Source organism: Gymnodraco acuticeps, unplaced genomic scaffold (genome assembly GCF_902827175.1).
Source record: "Gymnodraco acuticeps unplaced genomic scaffold, fGymAcu1.1, whole genome shotgun sequence".
Classification (NCBI taxonomy): Eukaryota; Metazoa; Chordata; class Actinopteri; order Perciformes; family Bathydraconidae; genus Gymnodraco; species Gymnodraco acuticeps.
The window spans coordinates 1,273,789-1,295,693 of NW_022990010.1; the positions used below are offsets into that span (position 1 = coordinate 1,273,789).

The 21,905-nt window shown below is 40.9% G+C and overlaps 1 protein-coding gene across 2 annotated transcripts; it reads left to right on the forward strand.

Moving 5' to 3' along the window:
* The first annotated feature begins 110 nt into the window (after positions 1-110).
* LOC117544209 lies at positions 111-2,233 on the forward strand. Of its 2 annotated transcripts, XM_034213058.1 has the most exons (4): positions 111-665; positions 1,053-1,214; positions 1,300-1,392; positions 1,772-2,233. In XM_034213058.1, exons 1-4 carry the CDS (start codon positions 489-491, stop codon positions 2,090-2,092), a joined length of 753 nt encoding a protein of 250 aa, XP_034068949.1. In that variant the 5' UTR covers positions 111-488; the 3' UTR covers positions 2,093-2,233. The 2 variants fall into 2 exon arrangements, with proteins under 2 accessions (XP_034068949.1, XP_034068950.1); XM_034213059.1 differs by lacking the exon at positions 1,300-1,392.
* Positions 2,234-21,905: the final 19,672 nt, after the last annotated feature.

Sequence of the window (21,905 nt, forward strand, 5' to 3'; positions counted from 1 at the left end):
GGAAGTCATTTGTGGATAAGTATAGGGGACTTGAAGATTGTTTTTTTGTTAAAGCCGAGCAAGTGTTAAAGTGATTCTATCCTTACAACGTTTTTCTGGTTCAGCTCACGCTAAACCTGCCCAGATATGGAGGGGGTGCCTCGCGCCGTTGAACGAGTAAAATGCTAATTGTGTTCAGAAATAGCATTTATATTGTGTACGAATGCTATGTTCCACTCTTGAAATGGAGACACATTTGTATTTCTGCTTTTTAGAAAATATTTTATAGAAAATGTACCTAAATGTGTGTTCTCTATTACAGGTACATATTTTCGAAGATTTCCGTTTTGCTGCAACTGGATGAAGTGGACTTGTAAGTTGTGCAGGTTTTCCAGTTACAATGAGAAGGCAATTGTTAAAACTTGGATACATACAGTCGTCTTAAAAAGTCGAAGAAGGGTGAGGTCAACTATTGTCCAGATCTCCCTGAAGGATTGAGCAGTGATGACATGGAAGAGAAGCGTCAACAAATGGAGATGGAAATGCCCAAAAAAGACCCTGATCACCAATTCATTGAGGCATTGATGACTGATACCTTTTCTCAGCTTCGGAGAGAGATCGTTGGAGATCAGCCACTGATCACAGAACTAAAGTCCAGATGGCCAGCTCTGTTCAGTGAGAGACAGGTAATCAGTCATACAATTGTAAATTCAAACTATAAAGCATCTTATTTCATATATTTTATCGGTCTTATTCAATCATGTGAAATTTGAAAACTTTAAATCAATCATGTAGAGAGACAAAATTATCACGTTTATCAATATTATTGCAGATTCGAGTCAATTGTTAAAAAGCTATTCAAAAACACATCCTTTTGCATGTTAAAGACGGGTATATAATTTTGAATCAAGTTCTACGTTGCACTTAACATTTAAAACACGACTATACTTAAGATTGGGTTCTCTTGTCACCAGCATATGCCATGTTTTTATTGCAAGAAAATGCACAGTTGCACATGCATGCATCTTGGAGACTGTTGGTAGAATATTTTCTATATGTCTGTGTCTCCTCAGATTCAGGCAGAGTTCAAGAGAATTGTCACTATGGACCTGCTGTCATCGTTTCTGGATGGACTTGATGGCCTGGCCCCAACATTGCTGGAAGTCTACAAAGGTGCATCCAGGACGGGAAAGAAACCGGCACTAAAAGGCATTTTGGACTGCCTTGAGAAAGATGTAAGTGGAGATGCTGATGACCATAATTTAGCCACCATTTGTTTGCTACAAATGTTTATATCCCACTGCATTTGTTGTCCTGCAGAACACAAATGAGAGGAGGAGGACTGCTGCTCTCTTGGGACTATCACACTACTTGTCTGGCAAAAATCAGGCAAATGTCATCAGGATGTGTGATGTAAGATCATAATTGTCTTTAATTACTTTATGTAATTGTACATTTTAACATAAATCACCCTGTGCCCAAAGTTTCCTTTAAAAGTAATGTTTACAATTACCTTAATTTAACTAAAATAATTGCAATAAAGAATGATACATTTAATATAAACAAAAACAGCAAGAAAATAAATGTTTAACTATTAAATAATATAAATAAATATATAACTCAAACTGTGAAAAGGGAGGCAATTGAAATGATGTTCCATCACATTGCACTTTAACACTGTGAACTGTAGATTTTAGCTTCTATGTTTATAGCAGAGGCCTCTTAATTAGCTTTGTAGATAAAAAAAGTACTTATAATACACTGAGCTCACTTTTATTTCTCCTTTTTTAAGGCTCATGGAGACACTCTTGAGGAAGCCATGAAGGGGATGCAAGTTGGTCTACTGATAGGCTACGAAGGTGAACGGGATGCCTTTCCTCAGCAGATCTTCAACGTGGCAGTTGTGGTCGAGGAGACCATCGTGTTCCACAACCTGAAGGATGTGGCTTGCGGCTTTGCAATGCTTCTTGGACTGATTTATTGCTTGAATCTTCAGTATCCTCTGGAAATGAAGTTTTCCTTTGAGTTCCTCCAGAGGGTTGTCCTGAAGATACAGCCAGACCAAGCCTCTGCCAAAATACAAGGCCTAAAAAACAAACTAGCTAGGAGCTAGATCGTCAAACAGTGTACAGTTCAATTTGGTGTTCTTCATTTGTATGTTATTTTTGCCTCTACAGTGACATGTTTTTTAAAAATAAAAATGTTTTAGGTTAGTGAGAATTCCATTAATGTTTGAAATGTCACGAAGAAACTTGGATTTTAAGAGGACATTGTTGAGAGTCCTCTCCTGCTGATGTATAGAAAGAACTTAATGTTCAAAAAGCTCTTTGTTTCGTACCGTTTGCACTGCACACTCTGTCCTATTAGTCAAATGAATATATTATACATATATTAGATTTTATAATGTGTATGTTTGTTGTGTGTGTGTATATATATATATATACTTGAAAAATAAAAATATTTCAGTATCTGAAGTAACTTCAAGCCTTGATCCCTTTTATATGCATGTGGGTGATGTTTAATGTTCTAAGTTCAGTCGGTAAGAAGTTTAAGGAAGCTGGGGAACTTGTCATTATAATAAGAGTTAGAAATAGAAAACACTAGTTTACTTAACATGAAAATGTAAGTTCAATTGCTTGAAAACATGAGTCAACATAACTTGAATTTGTCAGTCGGTATAAATATAGTTAAAGTTATCCTAACTTAGAGCTGCGAGTTAAGATAAGGTAGAAGTTCAAGTTGATTTGACTAGATAATGAACATTTCTTGAACCTATAATGTAAAAGTGTGAGTTTCTTTAACTCACAGTATTAAGTTATAACAATGAATGATCATTAGTAAAATAACTTGTACTACTTAAAATTGTGAGTTGACTTAAAGTACATTTGTACTTTAAGTCAACTCATATATATGAGGCAGCCCTTGAACTTATGTTTATAAGTTAAAACACCCTATTTATTTTTACAGTGTGTGGGCTCACGTGCGCCCCCTTCAGTGCGGCAGAGGTTATGGCTGCCTCCCCTGGTGCTTTTTTCATTGCCGTTGTATGATGAGACCAGCGAGCCTAAATATCATATAGGTAATAAAGGGATCTACAAACATTACATTGGTGACATACAGTGAGATGCTGGGGCGGCGCCAGGGGGGAGCTAGGGGGTGCTGAAGCACCCCCCAGGATTGCCAAAGCACCCCCAAGAAAAATATGTTTTTTGTTTTTTTTCGAAAATTATTATTATTATTTTTATTAAATAAAATTAGAACAATTATTGATTACATCAATGCAAATGTGAAACAAACACATTTTTGACCAAAAACATAAAGCCAACACAGGTGATATGATTAGGCCAATGGCCAGCACCCATTAGATTTTTGACCTACCCATAGGCTAAATTACTTTGTGACACTTGAGTGATTTCCTGTTAGCTAGAGCGCCAAATTATTTGCTAACAGCAAAGTGAAAACTGTATCGTTTTTTAGTCCTTAAACGTCCACGTGTGGACATTCAATCAAAATCACCTGAAAGCGAGAGGGATTCTGCACATAATAGGCCTCGTGAGTACAAGTAGCTTACTTCTGGGTCTCTGTGTTTCATTCAAGCTCTGCTCTGTGTGTGTGTGGCACGAGCCATTTTGTGTGCATGCGCGAGCGAGAGAGAGCTCGCGCACCGGTGGGTATCTACCGGAGATCGTTGTGGTTAGCATCTGGTGCTAGCTAGCCAAGCTAACGGATATAAGGAGCTTTTTCAACAACAAGGTGGAGGGAGAACTCTCTCCTGTCAGACTGAGAGTCTCAGATAACCTCAGCTCAGGTGAAGTAAAGGACTCTCTGAGTGTTTAGATAGTTAACTTTAGTCTAGTTATCTCAGTGGGTCTCAAACGGTTTGTTTTAAAAGGGGAGTGATTTGTAAAATATCTATAAAGAAATAGAAAATCTGTTGACAGTTCTGTTTCATATGGGTGTTGAGAGATGTATCCATAGTAGATCTCTTAATGTTGCTCTCAAAGTGCACCAGATTGATGCTTTTAACTTCAATATTTAAAATGTTTAATGTTTGAGCACCCTCTATGAAACGTCAAGCTACCCCACAGCACCCCCTAGAGAAAATCTCTGGCACCGCCACTGGTGAGATGGTGCAGGCATGCGCTTCGGGCCCGCTTTCCAGCCAGTTTCTGTGGGGTGACGCATTCTGAGGTGAGGCAGAGCTCATCTGTGCCTCACCTCACCACACAGTAACTGGCTTGAGCGCACTCACAAAATAAGTGCCCGCGCTACATTAGTGCCCGCGCTCCAGCCAGTTACTGTGGGCTTACGTGAGGCAGAGCTCGTCCCTGCCTCACTCCTCATCGCTCCCATGTAGGAGTTGTAGCGGAGCTCAGCCAATTTGCTGATTTTGACTATAAAAAGCGATTGGAATCATACAGAAATCACACTTACAACACAGATCAGTGGAGACATGTTATTATTATTATTACTATTTAGTTTTTCTTTAGTTGTTTTTCCGTTACATTGGAGTATGACAGGTGAGGCTCTGCCTCCCCTGACTGCACGTCGCTGATCTAACCTACTCCTACAGTTACAGTGGGATAGTTCAGACAGATGGGGCTGACATCTTAGATCTGGATGTCTAATCCCTTCTTAATTTATCTCAATATAGATGACTGTCTGTATTTACCTGCAGCATTTGGCGTGTGGAAGTGGTGGTGTCCTTCAGGAGCACCAGTACCAGATACATAAAAAAAAGACAGTAGCCATCTATTCCCAATGTGCCGCACATACAGTATGAGAGAGCTATGCGCAGAGCAGGAACAGTGCCTTGTGGACCTCCTTTTGCTCGTTCAGCTATTTTCATATGTGGACAATGGAGTTGGATGAATAAAAGCTTGTTTTCATCTGTGAGTGTGTGTGAGTGAGGGAGTGAGGGTTGCAAGTCCACAACCATTCCATCAGTGGCGATGATTTGTTTGTTGTTCTACGAATTCAAAGATGAAGTAAACAGTTTGCTGACATGCTGTTTGTTGGTCGACAATTTGCAAATCCTTTTTTACAAGCCGCCCCAGCATGCGGCTGGCATTGTCTGCACCTGGCGAGTCAGTGTGGGTGTGTGTTGTCATTGTGACCTTTTGTCCCAGAGACCCCTACTGTAGCAGGGACTACCACCAAGGCTGTTTTGGGTTCTTCACTCACATTTGGTCTACTTAGTTTATTATCACTAGGCACTTTGTTATTCAAAACAGTACCGTTCTCCTCCTGAGTTCCCTTATGTGATCATGTAACTATCCCTTCATGAAACAGTGTTTGAATATGTATATTTGTATGGCGGTGGGAAAGCATTGTTTCAACATGGTATCCGCACATTTTTTATTTAAAAAGCAGGTTGCAAAGGTTTCTCTTCTGAGAAGTGACAAACATCATTAAATGTGTTTGCATAAAAGCCAACAATTAAGAGAACCATAATAAGTTATATTCATGTTAAATCTATCTCTATGCAACTTTTGAGCATAATAGCAATTACATCATTAGAAATCACATAAACATTATGCAATGCATCTTTTTCAGCCGTATAACTGAAATCCCTTGCTATAATAGCACTTAATAATGGGAGGATTAAATGAGCATGAAACAGAGTGGTCTCTCAGAGCAATACTCCTGATGACAGTGAACATTCAACTTCATTAGGCAGTATTGACACATTTGTTCCAAACTTAATCTCCTAGCAACAGCAGCTACATGGCCTTTTAGACAGTGTCAATGGGATTTCATGCCTGGTCACCTCCAGCGATGGCATGGCAAACCACAGAGAACTAACGCCATAGAGAAGTACTTCAGTCAATGATTTTTGAAGTGTAATCTCTCTCTATTGGCCATTTGGCCCTGACAACCTGGACAGCAGAAGATAAAAGGTTCTACTCTTGTACAAAGACACTATGCAAATGACGTCTTTACTGCAGTGAAGTGGCCTTTTCCTCTGTCAAATATATAAGCCTCTCTTCATCAAAAGTTCATTGGTAACAGGATAAAAAAGTAAATTGAAAAAATGATCTTGGACTCCTAAGGTAAAGGTGACCAACCAGGCATTGTGTTAAAAAGGATAACAATAAAAAAAAAAAACAGAACCACTAATGACGTCATATTTTTTAAAACTAAAGCTTGAATAAAGTCACTGGCTGATCATTTTGGATGAGTTTGTCAACCTACTAAATGCTTACTTACTGGTAATGGCCAACAATACTCATGAGCAAATAACTATTGGTCGAGAAACTGGTGACCATAAAAGTGCTGGTAGACCGCTTCATTTGCTTTTGTGTAGGTTGACCCATTTAATTGGAGTGTACATGATCAATGAGGAGCCCATAAAAATGCTCAAGCTAAAAACTATTGAGAAAATGGTGACCATGTGCAATGGCCTTTCGAAAAATCCCTGCGCTGGGAAGTAATTGGCTAAGTGTGCCAATTTACCACCTTCAAACTTGAAACCTCAGACTTCATGGCAGAATGATCAAAGCCACCACACTCTCCAGTGTTTCCTTTGCATATCTTTTCCAAAGAGAATTGTTTTCTACTTTCATCTTTCAATTCATATTTTTCTTCCTTTCAACTGTCTACTCCTTTGCTCATGGATCAAACAAGAATAGAAATCATAGCACTGAATGTCAGAGGATCCTTCAATGCATAAATAACAATTTCAATGTGATAATTAATATTGTGCACACTTTATGATCTGTAATTATTATTTTTTCTGTTCATTTTTTGAAGATTCAAAGGGCAATAGGGGTAGTCTGCTGCACTGACTACATGCAAAGACCTACTGTAATTTAATCGTGTGAGGTTTTATTCAGCTATTTGTAATCAATTTTATTTTTGTGTATTTCTGCTCCCCTAATATTATGACACACATTTGTTTTAGAACTACGAAACCCCATCTGTTTTATCATGCAGTGTTGGAGAGCATCATTAGGTATGGTATCACTGCCTGGTACGGTAACTTGACAGTGCAGTCAATGTCACAGATCGCTCGCCTGGTACAGACGGCTATGAAAATTATGGGGGTTAAAAAACACCCATCTCTCCAAAACATATATGAGCAGTCCATTATCAGACAGGCAAACAAAATAGTGTCTGATCCCACCCACATACTCCACCCAGAATTCCAGCTCCTACCTTCTGGTAGAAGATTCAGGGTTCCCAAGAGCAGGCTGAACCGCTATAAGCACTCATTCCTACCAATGTCCGTTAAACTTCTTAACATTGACAGGAAATGAAATGTAGTCGAAGTCAAATGTAATGAAATGTACTTTTTTTTTAATTTCTTTTTTTTTTTAAATGTTGGCCATAAGGGTTGTGCAATAGGTCGCCATTGTCAGTATGTGCGTCTGCGTGTATTGTGTTTGTTCAAACGGTGTATGATTGATGATATGTGTATGTCTCTTAAATGTCCACTATGTTTGTATATTATGTACATGTATGCGGAACTGCTGGACGGAGCCCAGAACGAATTTCCTTACGGGGACAATAAAGTATATCGTATCGTATCGTATCGTATCTATTATATTGGAAAATGAATAGAATAAATATGGTAAATGTTCATTGATGAATTGTGTATGCCAATAGATAGCTATAACATGTTCATGAGCAATGTGGTACTGACCCCCAGTTTCCACTGGGTCCGTCTGCGCCGCGCTGCGCCGCGTCACGGCTGCGCCACGGTTTTGGTCCGACCTCCTCTAGCGCCATAACCCAACGGACGCGTACCAGAAGCGTTTCAGAAGCGTAGCGTCGTGCGTGCAGGCTCGCAGTTCTGTTATTGATTCGGGTATCCTGGACATTTGTACTTCTACAAGAAAGTAAGTAGGTTACGTAGTTAAATGTTTTATTTTTGTGTCTGTTTAAATTGTGTTTATTGAATGGCTCTGTACTACAAGTATTAATTAACTTTAAAACATTAATATGTAGTTGTTACCTTCCACTCCACAAACTGCAGCGACTAAAAACCAGGCCTTTGTGCGAAAATTGAAGTAACTTGAAAGTTTGAAGTGAAAGTTTGATACAGCGTATTTTTGGTATATTCATCTTAATGTCCCCTGATATATAAGAAGTGTGTTTTTATATATTCATGTGTGTACTTAATTACTTTGTAGTTAATAGTAGCAGTTTATATGAACAAAAAGCTGGAGATATGAGGAGTGAAAACTTCCCTGTCATTGATAAGTGGAGGGGACAGAGAGGAAATATCCTTATATAGACATATGCTATAGACAGTAGAATGTGTGTGTGTTGCAGTAGCCATAGGCTGTATAACTGCTCAATTATACTGGTGTTTGTGTTTTGTTGATTTCTTTCTGTTTTATTCTTTCAGGTTGTGTGTAATAAATGGCTACAACATTGTGGAGTAGTTAGCTTAAACATGTTGTATTACTCTGTATAAAGGGGGTGCAGTTATGCAGGTCAGGAGGCATTATTCTTAAGATCTCCAGCATGTCAGGGAAGTCTACATATCTTGAATAAGTAGATGTGTGTGTTTAATTACTTTGTATCAATAATAATAGTCTGTGTAACAAGGAAGTTGGAAATATGAGGAGTAAAACCATTGTATTTGGAGTAAGATGTGAGCAAGGGAATATTCTTTAGACACAACTCAAGTCTCTGGAATGTGCAGAAAGGGGTGTGTGTGAAAGTCTATGCAAGAATGTGTGATAACGGACACCAGATGTGTTTTGCTACAAACTAAGAGACTCTTGTTTCCGGGTCCTCTGCTGGCTCGCGCTGATACGCTACGAAAGCCCATCGTTTGTATATGGGCCAATAGATGACCTGTATGGGAGGACCATCCACACGGCTCCTCCCGTTGTTCTTACAATATCTCCTGTTGAGTCCTTGTGTCCGGTCTCTTTTCCTCCTGCCGTCAAGATGATGATGTTCTCCCGGCATTAGGACCAGGGCAGGGGTGGGCCTACCCCTTTGAGAAGTGTATTGTATTCTTACCTTTTATCATTAAAACAGATGATTGTTTAACCCCTATCCTGGTTGTTTTGAGTTTTCCTTCTTTTAAAACAAACTCATATAGGATCGGCGCAGAGCAGAGATATCTGCTCCTACACCTTGTCCTTTCTGATGTTGTCCTTGTAGTAAGCATTGGTTACATCATATAAAATAGTGTGTTTTTCTACTTCCATGATGAAAACCTCGTCGTCCATTGTTATCATAGTGGAGGTGTTGTGATGAAGGAGGGGGGTCTGCTAAATTAGTATATGTGGGGGATGGGCCTGGCCCGGATGCTTACCTTTCCACTTCCTGTGAGGGGGGGCTGCCTGCCCGACCTTATGTTACGGCTGTGCCGCGGCAAAAATAGGATTCATCCTAATTTTTGAGAAGCGCTGCGCCGAGCCGCTTCTGGGACGCTTCTGTGACGCGTCTGAGCCGTAACACGGCGCGTGTGGTGGAATAGCACCCATTGACTAGAGTGGCTGCGATGCTGACGACCGCCGCGGCGCAGCCGTAATACGGCGCAGCCGTAACACGGCGCAGCCGTAACGCAGCGCGGCGCAGACGGACCCGGTGGAAACTGGGGGTAAGCCACAAGGATGTGCACCAATCTGTTTAAGTTTTAATGATTAAAAGGTATATAAAATATGTGTTTTTAATTATATCCTTGCCGTAACATCTTTGAGATGGAATTGCTGTTGCCATTTTTGCTTCAGATGCAATTAGCCTGCTGACACATTCAATTTAATCTTTAGTGTCTTAATCTCTAATGTTGATGGAGACTTTGCAGTTTGCGGTTTCATTTCATAGTTAAGATATCATTAAGATAAGATACTTTCCACAAAGCTATACATAACACAGGTGTGCCAAGATACTGCAACAAATCAAGAGAGTATGTGCTGATTTTTGTTTTCAATCAAGTTCTGTTCATTACATCCACCAACAAATTTATGTTTTCCAATAAGTACTTTTGCCTGTTTTAGCAGGATGATTGCAAACCACTGGCCTGATATTCAACAAAATTGGTGGAAGGGAATGGCATAGGCCAAAGTAGAACCCATAACATTTGGAAGCAAAGTCAAATCTCAGGATGGATACACAAACTAAGTTACACTTTCCTTAATATAGTGAAAAAGGGTTTTCCAAACACATGTCTGAACAACAACAACAACAACAACAACAACAACTATGTTGTCATTATATGACCAACAAAATACAACGTGTCTCCTGTGGCGGGCCAATCCTAGTATTTGTACTTACAAAAGTAAATGGTGCCTGTGGCTATGAGGGAGTGCGGTCGTCTTTCAACAAGAAGGTTGGGGGTTCGAACGCAGCCCGTGCAGTTAACATGTTGATGTATCCTTCAGCAAGATACTTAACCCTGAGTTGCTCCCTATGGTATGGCCAACGGTGTGTGAATGTGTATGAATGTTAGTTCCAGAGCATGGTACACAGCGCTGTATGAATGGTTGTGAAAGGGTGAATGACTTGTAGTAAAGCGCTTTGAGGGGTCATGAAAACTGGATAAAGCGCTATATAAGTACAGTCCATTTACCATTTAAAGAAACTGATATTTAAAGGTCCCCTAGTATACTGTTTGTCATCAATATATTATAGGTCTCAGATATATACAAAACATGTCTATTTCCCATTTTCCAGCAAACCGGATCCGGTTCAAGAACCGTTCTTTTGCTTTTCTGGTACTGAACCGGTTCTTCTTTGTAGCACCACTTGTGTTTCCACCGCTCAGAGCCAGAGTAAGCTTGTTGCTTATTTTCTCCAGCGTCCGGTGGTATCCAGCGGGGCCAACTCCCGCTGCAGCTGCTGGAAAATAGCTTTAGGCCGCGTTGTGCCGTCCAACTTCCTCTGTACCTCTTGCGTTGACCAAAGCCAGTGGAGGTAATTTGTCTCTTCAGCGGTCCACTGCTGCTTACATTTACTGTTAACCATCCTGGTTTGTAGTTATTTGTGTTGCTGAACCGAATTTGCGGCATTTTGTTGTTGTTGATCAGGTTAATCCCGCCCCCCGCCTCCGACATAAGCGTGAAGTATTGGTTCTTGGTTCTTGCCGGGCAGCCGAGTGGGGTCAGCTAAGAACCGGTTTTCGGTGCTTAGAGCCGGCTCCGCTGCGGTGGAAACAGGAAGAACCAGAGCTTAATCAGGCTGTAGCCCGGAACTGGCTCTGGAACCGGTTTGGTAGAAAAGGGGCATCTGAAGTGCTCTTCAACACAGCAGACACTAGGGTGACAATGACCTGCACTCAGATCCACTGAAGTCAAAGGAAACTCCTAAAACAAAGTGAAACCAAAGATCCCAGTTAGTTTAAACACTATGTAAAGAAATTGTAAAATACAAAGAAAAACAAAAGCAAAGACAATAGTTATCGCAAAACAAATGTTACACTATAAGACCAAATGCAAAACAAACTAAACAAAACCAGCAGGTGAGCCTAAGTCAACGGTACAATGTATGTTAAAAATGCCTCACCATGCGGCATACAAACAATTCCTATGTTCTGGCCCAACTCAACAGAGGCATGATGTTTTGACAATCTACTGGTGTGCATGACAATACAAAGCAGGACAAACTGTAAGGAAGTAGCAAGTGAGTATAACACAACAGAAACTGAGGAGACCAATTTATCCATATTAAAATAAACTATACCTGTACCACAGAGCCAAGGGAAGAACAAAGGCCAACAGGTGCCTTTTATAAGCAGCCGTAATGAGGGGAGTGGTTGGGAGGGGGGTCCGGCCTTGAGCTGCATTATGCGCACTGCATTTTTTTGAGAGCATTACCCACTAAATCTACTATAAACAGATAATAGCTGAGCCAAAGCAGTCTGGTCAATCAATCAATCAATCAATCAATCAATCAATCAATCAATGTTTATTTATATAGCCCAATATCACAAATGTTACATTTGTCTCAGTGGACTTCACAGTTTGTACAGAATATCAGTATGACAATACAACACCCTCTGTCCTTAGACCCTCAGATCGTACAAGGAAAAACTTCCGGAGAAAACCCACAGTTTAAAGGGAAAAATGGGAGAAACCTCAGGGAGAGCAACAGAGGAGGGATCTCTCTCCCAGGACGGACAGACGTGCAATATATGCCGTGTGTAAATTGAAAAGATAATACATTTGCAACATAGGTAGTCCAAATGTTTGGAAATGCATGTGTGTATAATAGGAAGATGAATCCACGAGGATATACATCCAGGACTTATGATCCAGGACCACAGCCACGACTCAAGATCCAGGGCTCGCGATCCAGGACACAGGACCGCAGGATCATCCATGACTCCGGATCCCGGCGTATATACTGTAGACACCAAAAAGAAAGACATTTGGGGAAGCTGGGTTAATCGGAACATGAGAGTACACAGGTATAGACAGAGAGAAGGAAGAAGTAAGATGTCCCCTGACAAACTAAGTCTATATCAGCAAAACTAGGGGCTGAATCTAATCAGCCCTAACTATAAGCTTTATCAAAAAGGAAGGTCTTAAGCGCACTCTTAAAAACGGATAGGGTGTCTGCCGCCCGAACACAAACTGGAAGCTGATTCCACAAATGTGGAGCTTGATAAGAAAAGGCTCTGGCTCCCATTGTACTTTTATGGCGCGTTTCCACTGCAGGCCTCGCTCGGCCTCGCTCGGTTTGGTTAGGCCAGGGATCACCAACTACATTTGTCCAAGAGCCAAAATGTATCCAATAGACACTATCGCGGGCCAGCGATTTTTATATAGTTCAGAATTTTGAAGTTGTAGACCGGGGGGGGGGGGGTTTGAGTGTTCTGTAATCAGTTACTAAATACTGAATACATGGCTCTGAAAGTAATCAGAATACAGTTACAGTTACGTGTCTTAAACGTTGGAATCGGGTCTACTTTAACGTATTCAGATTACTTTTAGAATACTTTTGGAATACTTTCTTTTTCCATAACAGATGGGTATGTTTTGGTGAACAGGAGACACATATTTCACTGTTTTAATGGCTTATCAAGAACTCAAACACAACATCTTGGTGTCATTCTGGACAGCTCCCTCTCATCTGCACCACACATAAAAAACATCACCCGGACTGCATTCTTTGTACTGTCTTAAAACCTTTCCTTAGAATATGTTATGAATTGTAAGGTGTCCTTGGGTGCTTTGAAAGGCGCCCCTAAATAGAATGAATTATCATTATTATCTGAAACGATGTTATAACTTTTAAAACTTTTTCCAGTGCATTCAGCAGCAGCAGGCCATTCACTTTGATTTGATCCCGTTATGAAATGTTATCATTTCGACAATAAAGAAATTCTACATAAGCGTTATCTTGCACATTTTATCTAACCATCTCCGTTTCTAACTTTTTATTTTAAAAGAGATCTCTCTCTCATCTGCGTGCGGGGGCGGGGCCTCACAGACGCGCTGCATCTCTCTCTCGCTCACAGACATGCTGCAGCGCCGTGCAGTGTGCACACAGCTCTGCCGGTAATGAATATTACATTTTGTGAGGACATTTTTCCACCAATAATTCCAATAAGTATTCCAAAATGTATTCACTTCAGGTTTACGAAAGTAACTGTAATCGGATTACTCGTTTTTCAAATGTAACGCCAGCTGAATACAGTTAGCCTACTTGATTTTTGTATTCTGATTACGTAACGCCGTTACATGTATTCCGTTACAACCCAACCCTGCTTCTAGGCTACTGTCCCGCAGCTCCTGCCTCTCTGTTGGACTCTGTCGCAGCAGGGCTGCTGCTGTGCTGCGGAGCGCACAAACCAGACTCTTCACAACGAAGGATTACTTCTTCTTCAAGGCAGGGAAGTTTTTGCAGTAGGCTTTTACTGTCCCGCAGCTGCTGCCTCTCTGTTGGACTCCGGTACTGCACACAGTGGTTACTGCGAACGCAGTAACCACGCCGCAGTCACCCCCGTCGTGCGGGCCGGATGAGAATGTCTGGCGGGCCGGATGTCACTGGGTTAGGCCTTTTATAGAGAGGCGAAGTCCCTCCCCTTCCGAAAGCCTCCATGGGACCCCGGAAGCGGAAAATTATACATTGAAGTCAATGGAGAGAGAAAGGTTATCTTTTGATCCCGTTTGAATTGTGCCACGAATGACACATATGATGTTTGTCAATTTAAAAGAACATTTTGCAAGTCAAAAAAATAAAAATGTGTCGTAAAACTGTGAAGTTACACATGTTTTCGTGTGAAACCGCTCAGTGAACTACAGGTCTCTCGTCTCGCACAATACGCGTTACCAACATAAAGATGGCCGTCACGTTAGCACATTTCACCACATTCTTCCAGAATGAGAATAAAAGTATTTTACGAGGTGAAAATCACTACAAGTCTGGGCACGTTGAGAGCTGTACCTATATGAAAGGGGAGTTAGTCGGTTCTGTAAGAGCCAGCATGCGGGACCGGCTTTACAAGGTTTCGGTGAGTAATATGAGTGCAATGTGTAACGTTAATGTCAGCTAGCTAACATTAGCTAACAAGGTACACTAACGTGTTTTGTTTTAGCAACTAGTTTTCTCCTTAAGAACTTCGTGGTCTCTGTGTATGCTGTGGATAACATTTGTGTTCACAAGAACAAGGTACACTCCCGTGTTTTGTTTTAGTTGCTCTTCAGATTGAAGCGGCCAGTTTTATATCGACTATACTGTATGTGTGATCTCCTTTTTCTCGTTGTGTCATTTGAGTTTATTTGCTGTGTGTCGATTCAAGGATTTTGGTTATCTAGGCACAGCTGTGTGTGACTCCCTCTGGTACACGGGTATGTGTTTTCCTAATGTAGAGAGCATTGATTAATTAATAAACTACACACTGAGTCTAGATCCTGACCAAATCCTTTTTTATTGTTGATCAAATGTTTTCAAAAATGTATTCATACACATTTAGAAAAATACAATGTACAATCACAACCAATACAACACAAATTACAAAAAATACAGAAAAAACAAACAATAACAACAGACAAGAGGACAAAACTATGGAAAAATAAACCCTCCCACCCCCAGATCCGGACCATCCTTGTATTATTGCTCATTCAATCTATTATAGCATGCTAACAAATGGTACTTACTTTATTTTTACAGATCTGCATGGGAGACGATGGCGCGATGCAGAGCGCTGTCTGTGATTGTGCACAGGAGATGTACAAATGCAGCCACGCTGCAGCATTGGCAATATTTGCCATGTGGCAGATCAGCTCCACAGATGTTGAGTGCCAGTGGAGGAAGCCTGGCACTTCCAAAGTAGTCCAGCCGGTGTCTCAACTTTACCAACAGCGAGAGGAGACATACAACCCACTGGCCAGAGACATCGCCAACTGTCAACTGGGGGGTTGTAAACGAGGCCGAAGGGGTGAAGGCTTTTGTGGAGGCCTATCAAGTGACAGTGTTCGAGTCGAGTCTGGTCTCTTTGTGAGTGAGTCGGGTGTTTTGGGAGCATCACCCGATGGACTTGTGCAGCCATCTGCCCTGCTGGAGGTGAAGTGTCCACACAGCCAGAGGAACATGACCATCACGGAGGCAGTCCAGTTACCATCCTTCTGTCTCAGTGAGGAGGGTGGGTCATATATTCTCAAGGAGAATCACCCATACTGGCACCAGGTCCAAGGGCAGCTGCACATCACAGACCGGAGTCTCTGCTACTTTGTTGTGTGGACCACGAAGGAGGCGATCATCATCCCCATCCCCAAAGACCCTGCATGGCATGGAAATCTCCTCCTCCTGGAACAATTCTACACCCAGCATATGCTCCCTGTGTTGGCCAGTAGAGAGGAGGACATTTCAATAAACATACTCTTAACACCCTCGGACTCTGCGTTGTGTTTCGTATGTGTGATGGGGTGTTATGCAGAGGGGAGGAAAACAGGACACAGCAGATTGGGATTGTGGTGGAGATGCTGAGCAGTTATTTAATTGTTGCATGTAATTATTATTATACTGCATGCTTCTTAGTTATTCCATCTTTTGCTGTAACATGGATCTGTATGTAACTCTATATTTACTTGTTATCTACCACACTTCCTTCTACATCATACACCATCATTATACATGATGGTGTATATAGGATATATATATTTGTATACATATCTGTAAATTGTATAATTTTATTTAAACGTCTTTTTGATCTCTCAAACTGAGTAAGATTGACAATAAAGTTGACTTTGAAAAATATATATATTCTTTATGAAAATAGTTGACTGTTGTCAAATGAATCCAAATGAAACGTTGGACTGAACTACAACTACGCCTTTAAATCTCTACGGACTGTTTTTCAGTGGGATGGCAAGTTCCTATCTTTAAACATTTATTAGTTTTTTCTCAGAACAGATTAGATTGTCTGAAGTTAATTTAACTTTGCCGACCATCATTAAAAGGTACAATCAATTTGTTTAGGGTTGACTAAAATAATGAAAAACATTCATTTGGATAATTTACTGACAGAATAAGAAACTCAATGATGCTCTCCTCACCTGTTCCCCTTTTATAAAGTGAAACAGTTGAAACGATAGATTTTAGTAAACTTAAAAACAACCTTCTCCAAAAGCTATCAAGGAATATACCGAATTCTTGTTTTAGAACTTTATTACATATTTTTATATAAATAGTTTGAATGATCCATAATTGACAGAAGCTTGTGTTTACACTGACCTGTTACTCATATATTAATGTCTTTGTAACTTCAGTAAACCACTACCTCACTAATTTCTTTCATTCATCACGGTTCAGTAAACTAAGTGATACATGAACCAGTTTAATCATTATAATAACGTAGGATTGCAACTCTTTGAAAATGTAGGTGGCTCTTAAAAGAGCTGTTGTGTTTGGGTGTGCTGGTCTCAGGTCAGTCTAAGCCCTCTCTCCGCGGATGCGGCGGGCCAGCTGGATGTCCTTGGGCATGATGGGGACCCTCTTTGCTTGGTTCATCTTACTGGGGGGCAGCTACATGGATGTCGGTGCAGTCCACAATCATTGCGCAGTTGAAGGCAGAATGAATTTATTATTGACTCCGAATGAAGCACAACTTCATGTCATACAATACAATGACTTTATTTGTAATTGTGTAAAAAAATACGAGCATTGATTAGCAAGCAGGACCTGCAGGAACAGAGAATGGTGATGGAGCTGGGAAGAGAGAAGAATAAAGAAAACAGATCAACTTTATTATCGGATATTAAAAATTCAATTTCAAAACAAGTTGCCGCTCCTACAGTTTTCTAGTATGTAAAGATGATTTCACATGACCTATGCAAAATATCACACTCAATACATGTATGTCTCTGGGGGGTGCATTGTGCCTTTGATGTATATAAATAATATACCATAACCAAATACTATTACGTACAGTGGAAATCAGGTTGCCAGAGCAGATCAGTGTGCATGTTCCTCAACGTCTCAGCAGTTACAGGTGAGGTAAAGAAAATAAAAGAGAAAAAGGTCAGTAACAACACTTTAAAGTAACAACACTTTGAATAATTATCTCTTCTAACAATTTTCTCTCAATAAGCACACAACGACTGTCTTTCCAACAAACAGATTGTCATCACAATGAAACACGTCCAGAAGAATGTCATGCAAAGCTCCATGCCTGCCTTCGACTCTCCCTGAACTGCTTCCTTAGCACCCGGTGGAGGGCGCAGTAGGCTACTCTTCAAAAGTTTCACGAAATACTTACCATCATGTTTGGTTACTGTTTAACATTTTGGTTTACTTCATGTAATAAAATAATAACTTCATGGTAAGGCTACTAAAAATGACAAGGCTAAGTAATGTAATGCTAACTAACGTGCTCGCTACTCGTCGCTACTAGCTAGGTAGCTAACTTGACTATGTTCCATGCACAACATGTATATTACCTATGATATTACCTGATATATCTGATCCAGCGACTACTGGTCCTTTCATCAGACGGGAATCGATAGAAGGAGCAAGTGGTATGATCACTTTTATGACTACAACCTGGTACAAAGCACACAGGCATCTTGTAAAAGTGAATTTATTTTTAGCGATCTATAATTTATTGGAGGGAATAAATCAGTTATGAGATCTTCTTCTTCTTCGCTTTAATTACGAGTCTTATTATAAATCACCGAGCATGCCTGTGACATCACTTACGCGACCCAGAATGGGATTTGGGATTTGTAGTCTTTGTAGTAGCGTATTTTTCATAGTCTTATATTTCAGCAGTTTTACGACAAAATGTGAGTTTTTTTACATGGAAATGATTGTTTAAGATTGACAAACATCATATGTGTAGTTCGTGGCACAATTCAAACGGGATCAAAAGATACGTGTTCTCTCTCCATTGAATTCAATGTACATTTTTCGCTTCCGGGGTCCCATGGTCCGGAAGTAGATGGGCGTGACTTCGCCTCTCCATAGGCCCGACTCACTTTAATGCTGCGCTTCCATTACAGTTTAGGAACTGGGGTAGTTACTATAGTAATGCAGTGTAGGCGGAGCCATGACGTCATCTTCAATGAGCGCCCCAAAAAACAACACAGCCGTTAGCTCTTAGCACTCAGAGCTCACAGCTCTTCATATCTGTTCAGAAACTAGACAAAAGTTAAACAAGTACAAACCACAGACTGCCTGTGTCATGGCGAATACAGTCGCTGGTTTATTTATGTCTGTATAGGCCGTTGTTGTGAGTGTGGACGGTCGGAGCATATATAACGTTAGCTTAGCCAAGCTCCATTTAGAAAGCACGCATTTTAAAAGGGTTTTTCGCCTGCCGTCTGTCTGCAGACTTGTCAAAGCATTAATTCATGGTTTTTACTAACCGGTATCAGTATGTTGTTACTTCGGCATCATTTTGAAACGTGTATTACAATTAAATCACGGTCAAATATGTTCATCTTGTTGTAGTTGTAGCCCCCTTGCCAGCGATTCTCTCTCTAGTTTAGCATACTCAGCCCGACTCAGCCTGGTTGTTCCTGGCCCTAGAACCACGATTTAGTCGGGCCAGAAAAAAGGTGAAAAAGTAGCCCCGGGCCAAAACTAGGCCAAGTGGAAGCGCAACCAAAAACGGGCCCCGCACGGCTCGGCACGCTTAAAGCGACAGTCTAAACGCGCCATTAGAGACTCTAGGAACAACCAACAACCCTGCATTCTTGGAACGCAATGCCCTAGTAGGACAGTAGGGTATAATGAGTTCTTTAAGGTAAGATGGCACCTGCCCATTAAGGGCTTTGTAGGTGAGAAGAAGAATTTTAAATGATATCCTGTGTTCTATAGGGAGCCAGTGTAAGGCAGCCAGAACAGGAGTAATGTGGTCCCTTTTCCTAACTCTGGTTAGTACACGAGCTGCAGCATTTTGAATCAACTGAAGCGACTTGACTGACTTCTTGGTACACCCTGATAATAAGGAGTTACAATATTCCAGCCTTGAAGTAACAAATGCATAGACTAGTTTCTCTGCATCGTTTTGAGGCAAGATATGCCTGATTTTTGCAATGTTACGTAGATGGAAGTAGGCGGTCCTTGAAATTGATTTTATGTGGGCGTTAAAGGATAAATCCTGATCAAATATAACACCAAGATTCCTTACAGTCTCACTGGAGGCCAAATTAATGCCATCCATAGTTAGTATATCTTTAGATAATTTATTTCGTAGATTCTTCGGGCCAAGTACAATAACTTCAGTTTTGGTCGTGTTTAACATCAACAAGTTTAAAGTCATCCACGTTTTTAAGTCCTTGAGGCAGTCTTGCATTTTATTTAGATGATTCATTTCATCAGGCTTGATTGATAAATATAGTTGAGTATCATCCGCATAACAATGAAAGTTTACAGAATGATTCCTTATAATATTGCCTAACGGAAGCATATATAATGTGAACAAAATAGGTCCGAGCACTGAGCCCTGTGGCACTCCATGGCTAACTTTGGTTTTCGTGGAAGATTCATCGTTCACACGTACAAACTGAGAGCGTTCAGATAGATAGGACCTAAACCAGCCTAAAGCAGTTCCCTGTATGCCAACTAAGTGCTCTAGTCTTTGCAATAGGATATCATGGTCGATAGTATCAAATGCAGCACTGAGATCGAGCAAAACAAGAATAGAGACAAGTCCCTTGTCTGAGGCTATTAGAATGTCATTTGTGACTTTAACCAGAGCTGTCTCTGTGCTATGATGTGTTCTAAAGCCAGACTGAAAATCTTCAAATAAATCATTGTTTTTTAAGTAATCACACAGTTGTTTTGCGACAGCTTTCTCAAGAATTTTTGAGAGGAACGGAAGATTAGAAATAGGTCTATAGTTGGCTAAAACCTCTGGATCGAGGTTGTACTTTTTAAGAAGCGGTTTTATCACTGCTACTTTGAATGATTGTGGAACATAGCCTGATAATAAAGACATATTCATCATATTTAATAAAGAAGTGCTAATTAATGGAAAAACTTCCTTCAACAGCTTAGTTGGAATTGGGTCTAAGATACACGTTGATGGTTTAGAAGAGAGAATCATTGAATGTAATTGTTCAAGGTTTATGGCTGAAAAGCATTCTAGTTTACTATCTAGTGTGATATTAGAACTTACGTTTCCGGGAGCTGTTGATAACACTATACTGGTCAAAGGCAAGAGGTCATTAATTTTGTTTCTAAGAGTAACAATTTTATCGTTAAAAAAGCACATAAAATCATTACTACTCAGTGCTATGGGAATATAAGGCTCAATCGAGCTATGGCTCTCTGTCAGCCTGGCTACAGTGCTGAAAAGAAATCTTGCATTATTCTTATTCTCATCTATTAATGAAGAGTAGTAGGCTGCTTTCTTATATTCATTGAGAGTAATATGCCAAATTAAATGAGAATCTTCAAGTTTAGTGGAACGCCATATCCTTTCAAGTTGTCTCGACTTTTGCTTTATTTTTGCGGGTTTCGGCATTATGCCATGGAGCTAATCTATGTTGTTTATTTTCTTCTTTTTCAAAGGAGCAACAGAGTCTAATTATCTACAATGTATATACATTGAAGCGTTGCGTGAGTGAGGACGCTGGCGTGTTTGTCGCCGCTTCACTTCGTAGCCAAAAAATTTGTTTTTTCTGTGCTGTTTTTTCCCCGTGTTTTTGTGTTCTAACAACCACAAATCCACTGCAAATAGTCTGCTAAAGCTACCATAACTGTCTGGATCTATCGACTGTGTACCTATTACACTTACACATTCTCCGACGATCGGCTGTCACTGCTAGCCGCCGTTCAGCCGCTAGCTCCTGCGTAGCTATCAGCCATCCTCTTCAACCTGGGATCTCTGGAGCTCCATTTCCTTCTCCACATCCCCAGTCTGTCCCCTCAACTCAGCTGCTACCCAGTTTCTTGTTAGCATTTCATTGCTAGCCACTGCTGGCTTCTCAATGTAGCTGCCGCCTAGCCCCTGCTTAGCAGCTCGTAGCTAGCCGCTGCTCCTCTGTGCTGCTGACATGGCTCTCTGGAAATACTCCGCTCTGCAAATGTGGAATCTTGTCTGCCACAACACTCCTAACTACCTCACTACAATACAATTACTTGGACTCCTTCGCCGTTCCCGCTATGTGCATAGGGCTGCACGTCGCAAGTTTGTCAACTCTGACCATGACATCCCCACCACACAGACAGACAGACGGTCCGTCGCACTTCGCCGACGTCATCAGAGCACACCCTACGTGCATAGCTGTAATCTGAGACCTCTCAGCTGTATCGACGTCATCAGCCCATTCACCCCCTCTGCCTCAACAACTACAAACAACAATGCAACATTCATGCTGCAGAATGTTCGATCACTGAACAAAAAAGCACCTCTGATCAATGACATTATCACTGATCATAAACTTCATTTCCTCTGCTTAACCGAAACATGGCAAACTGGACAGGATTTCCTATTACTCAACCAAGCCACACCTCCTGGCTATGTCTACCTCCAAAAGCCCCGCTCCACTGGTCGGGGCGGTGGGCTGGCT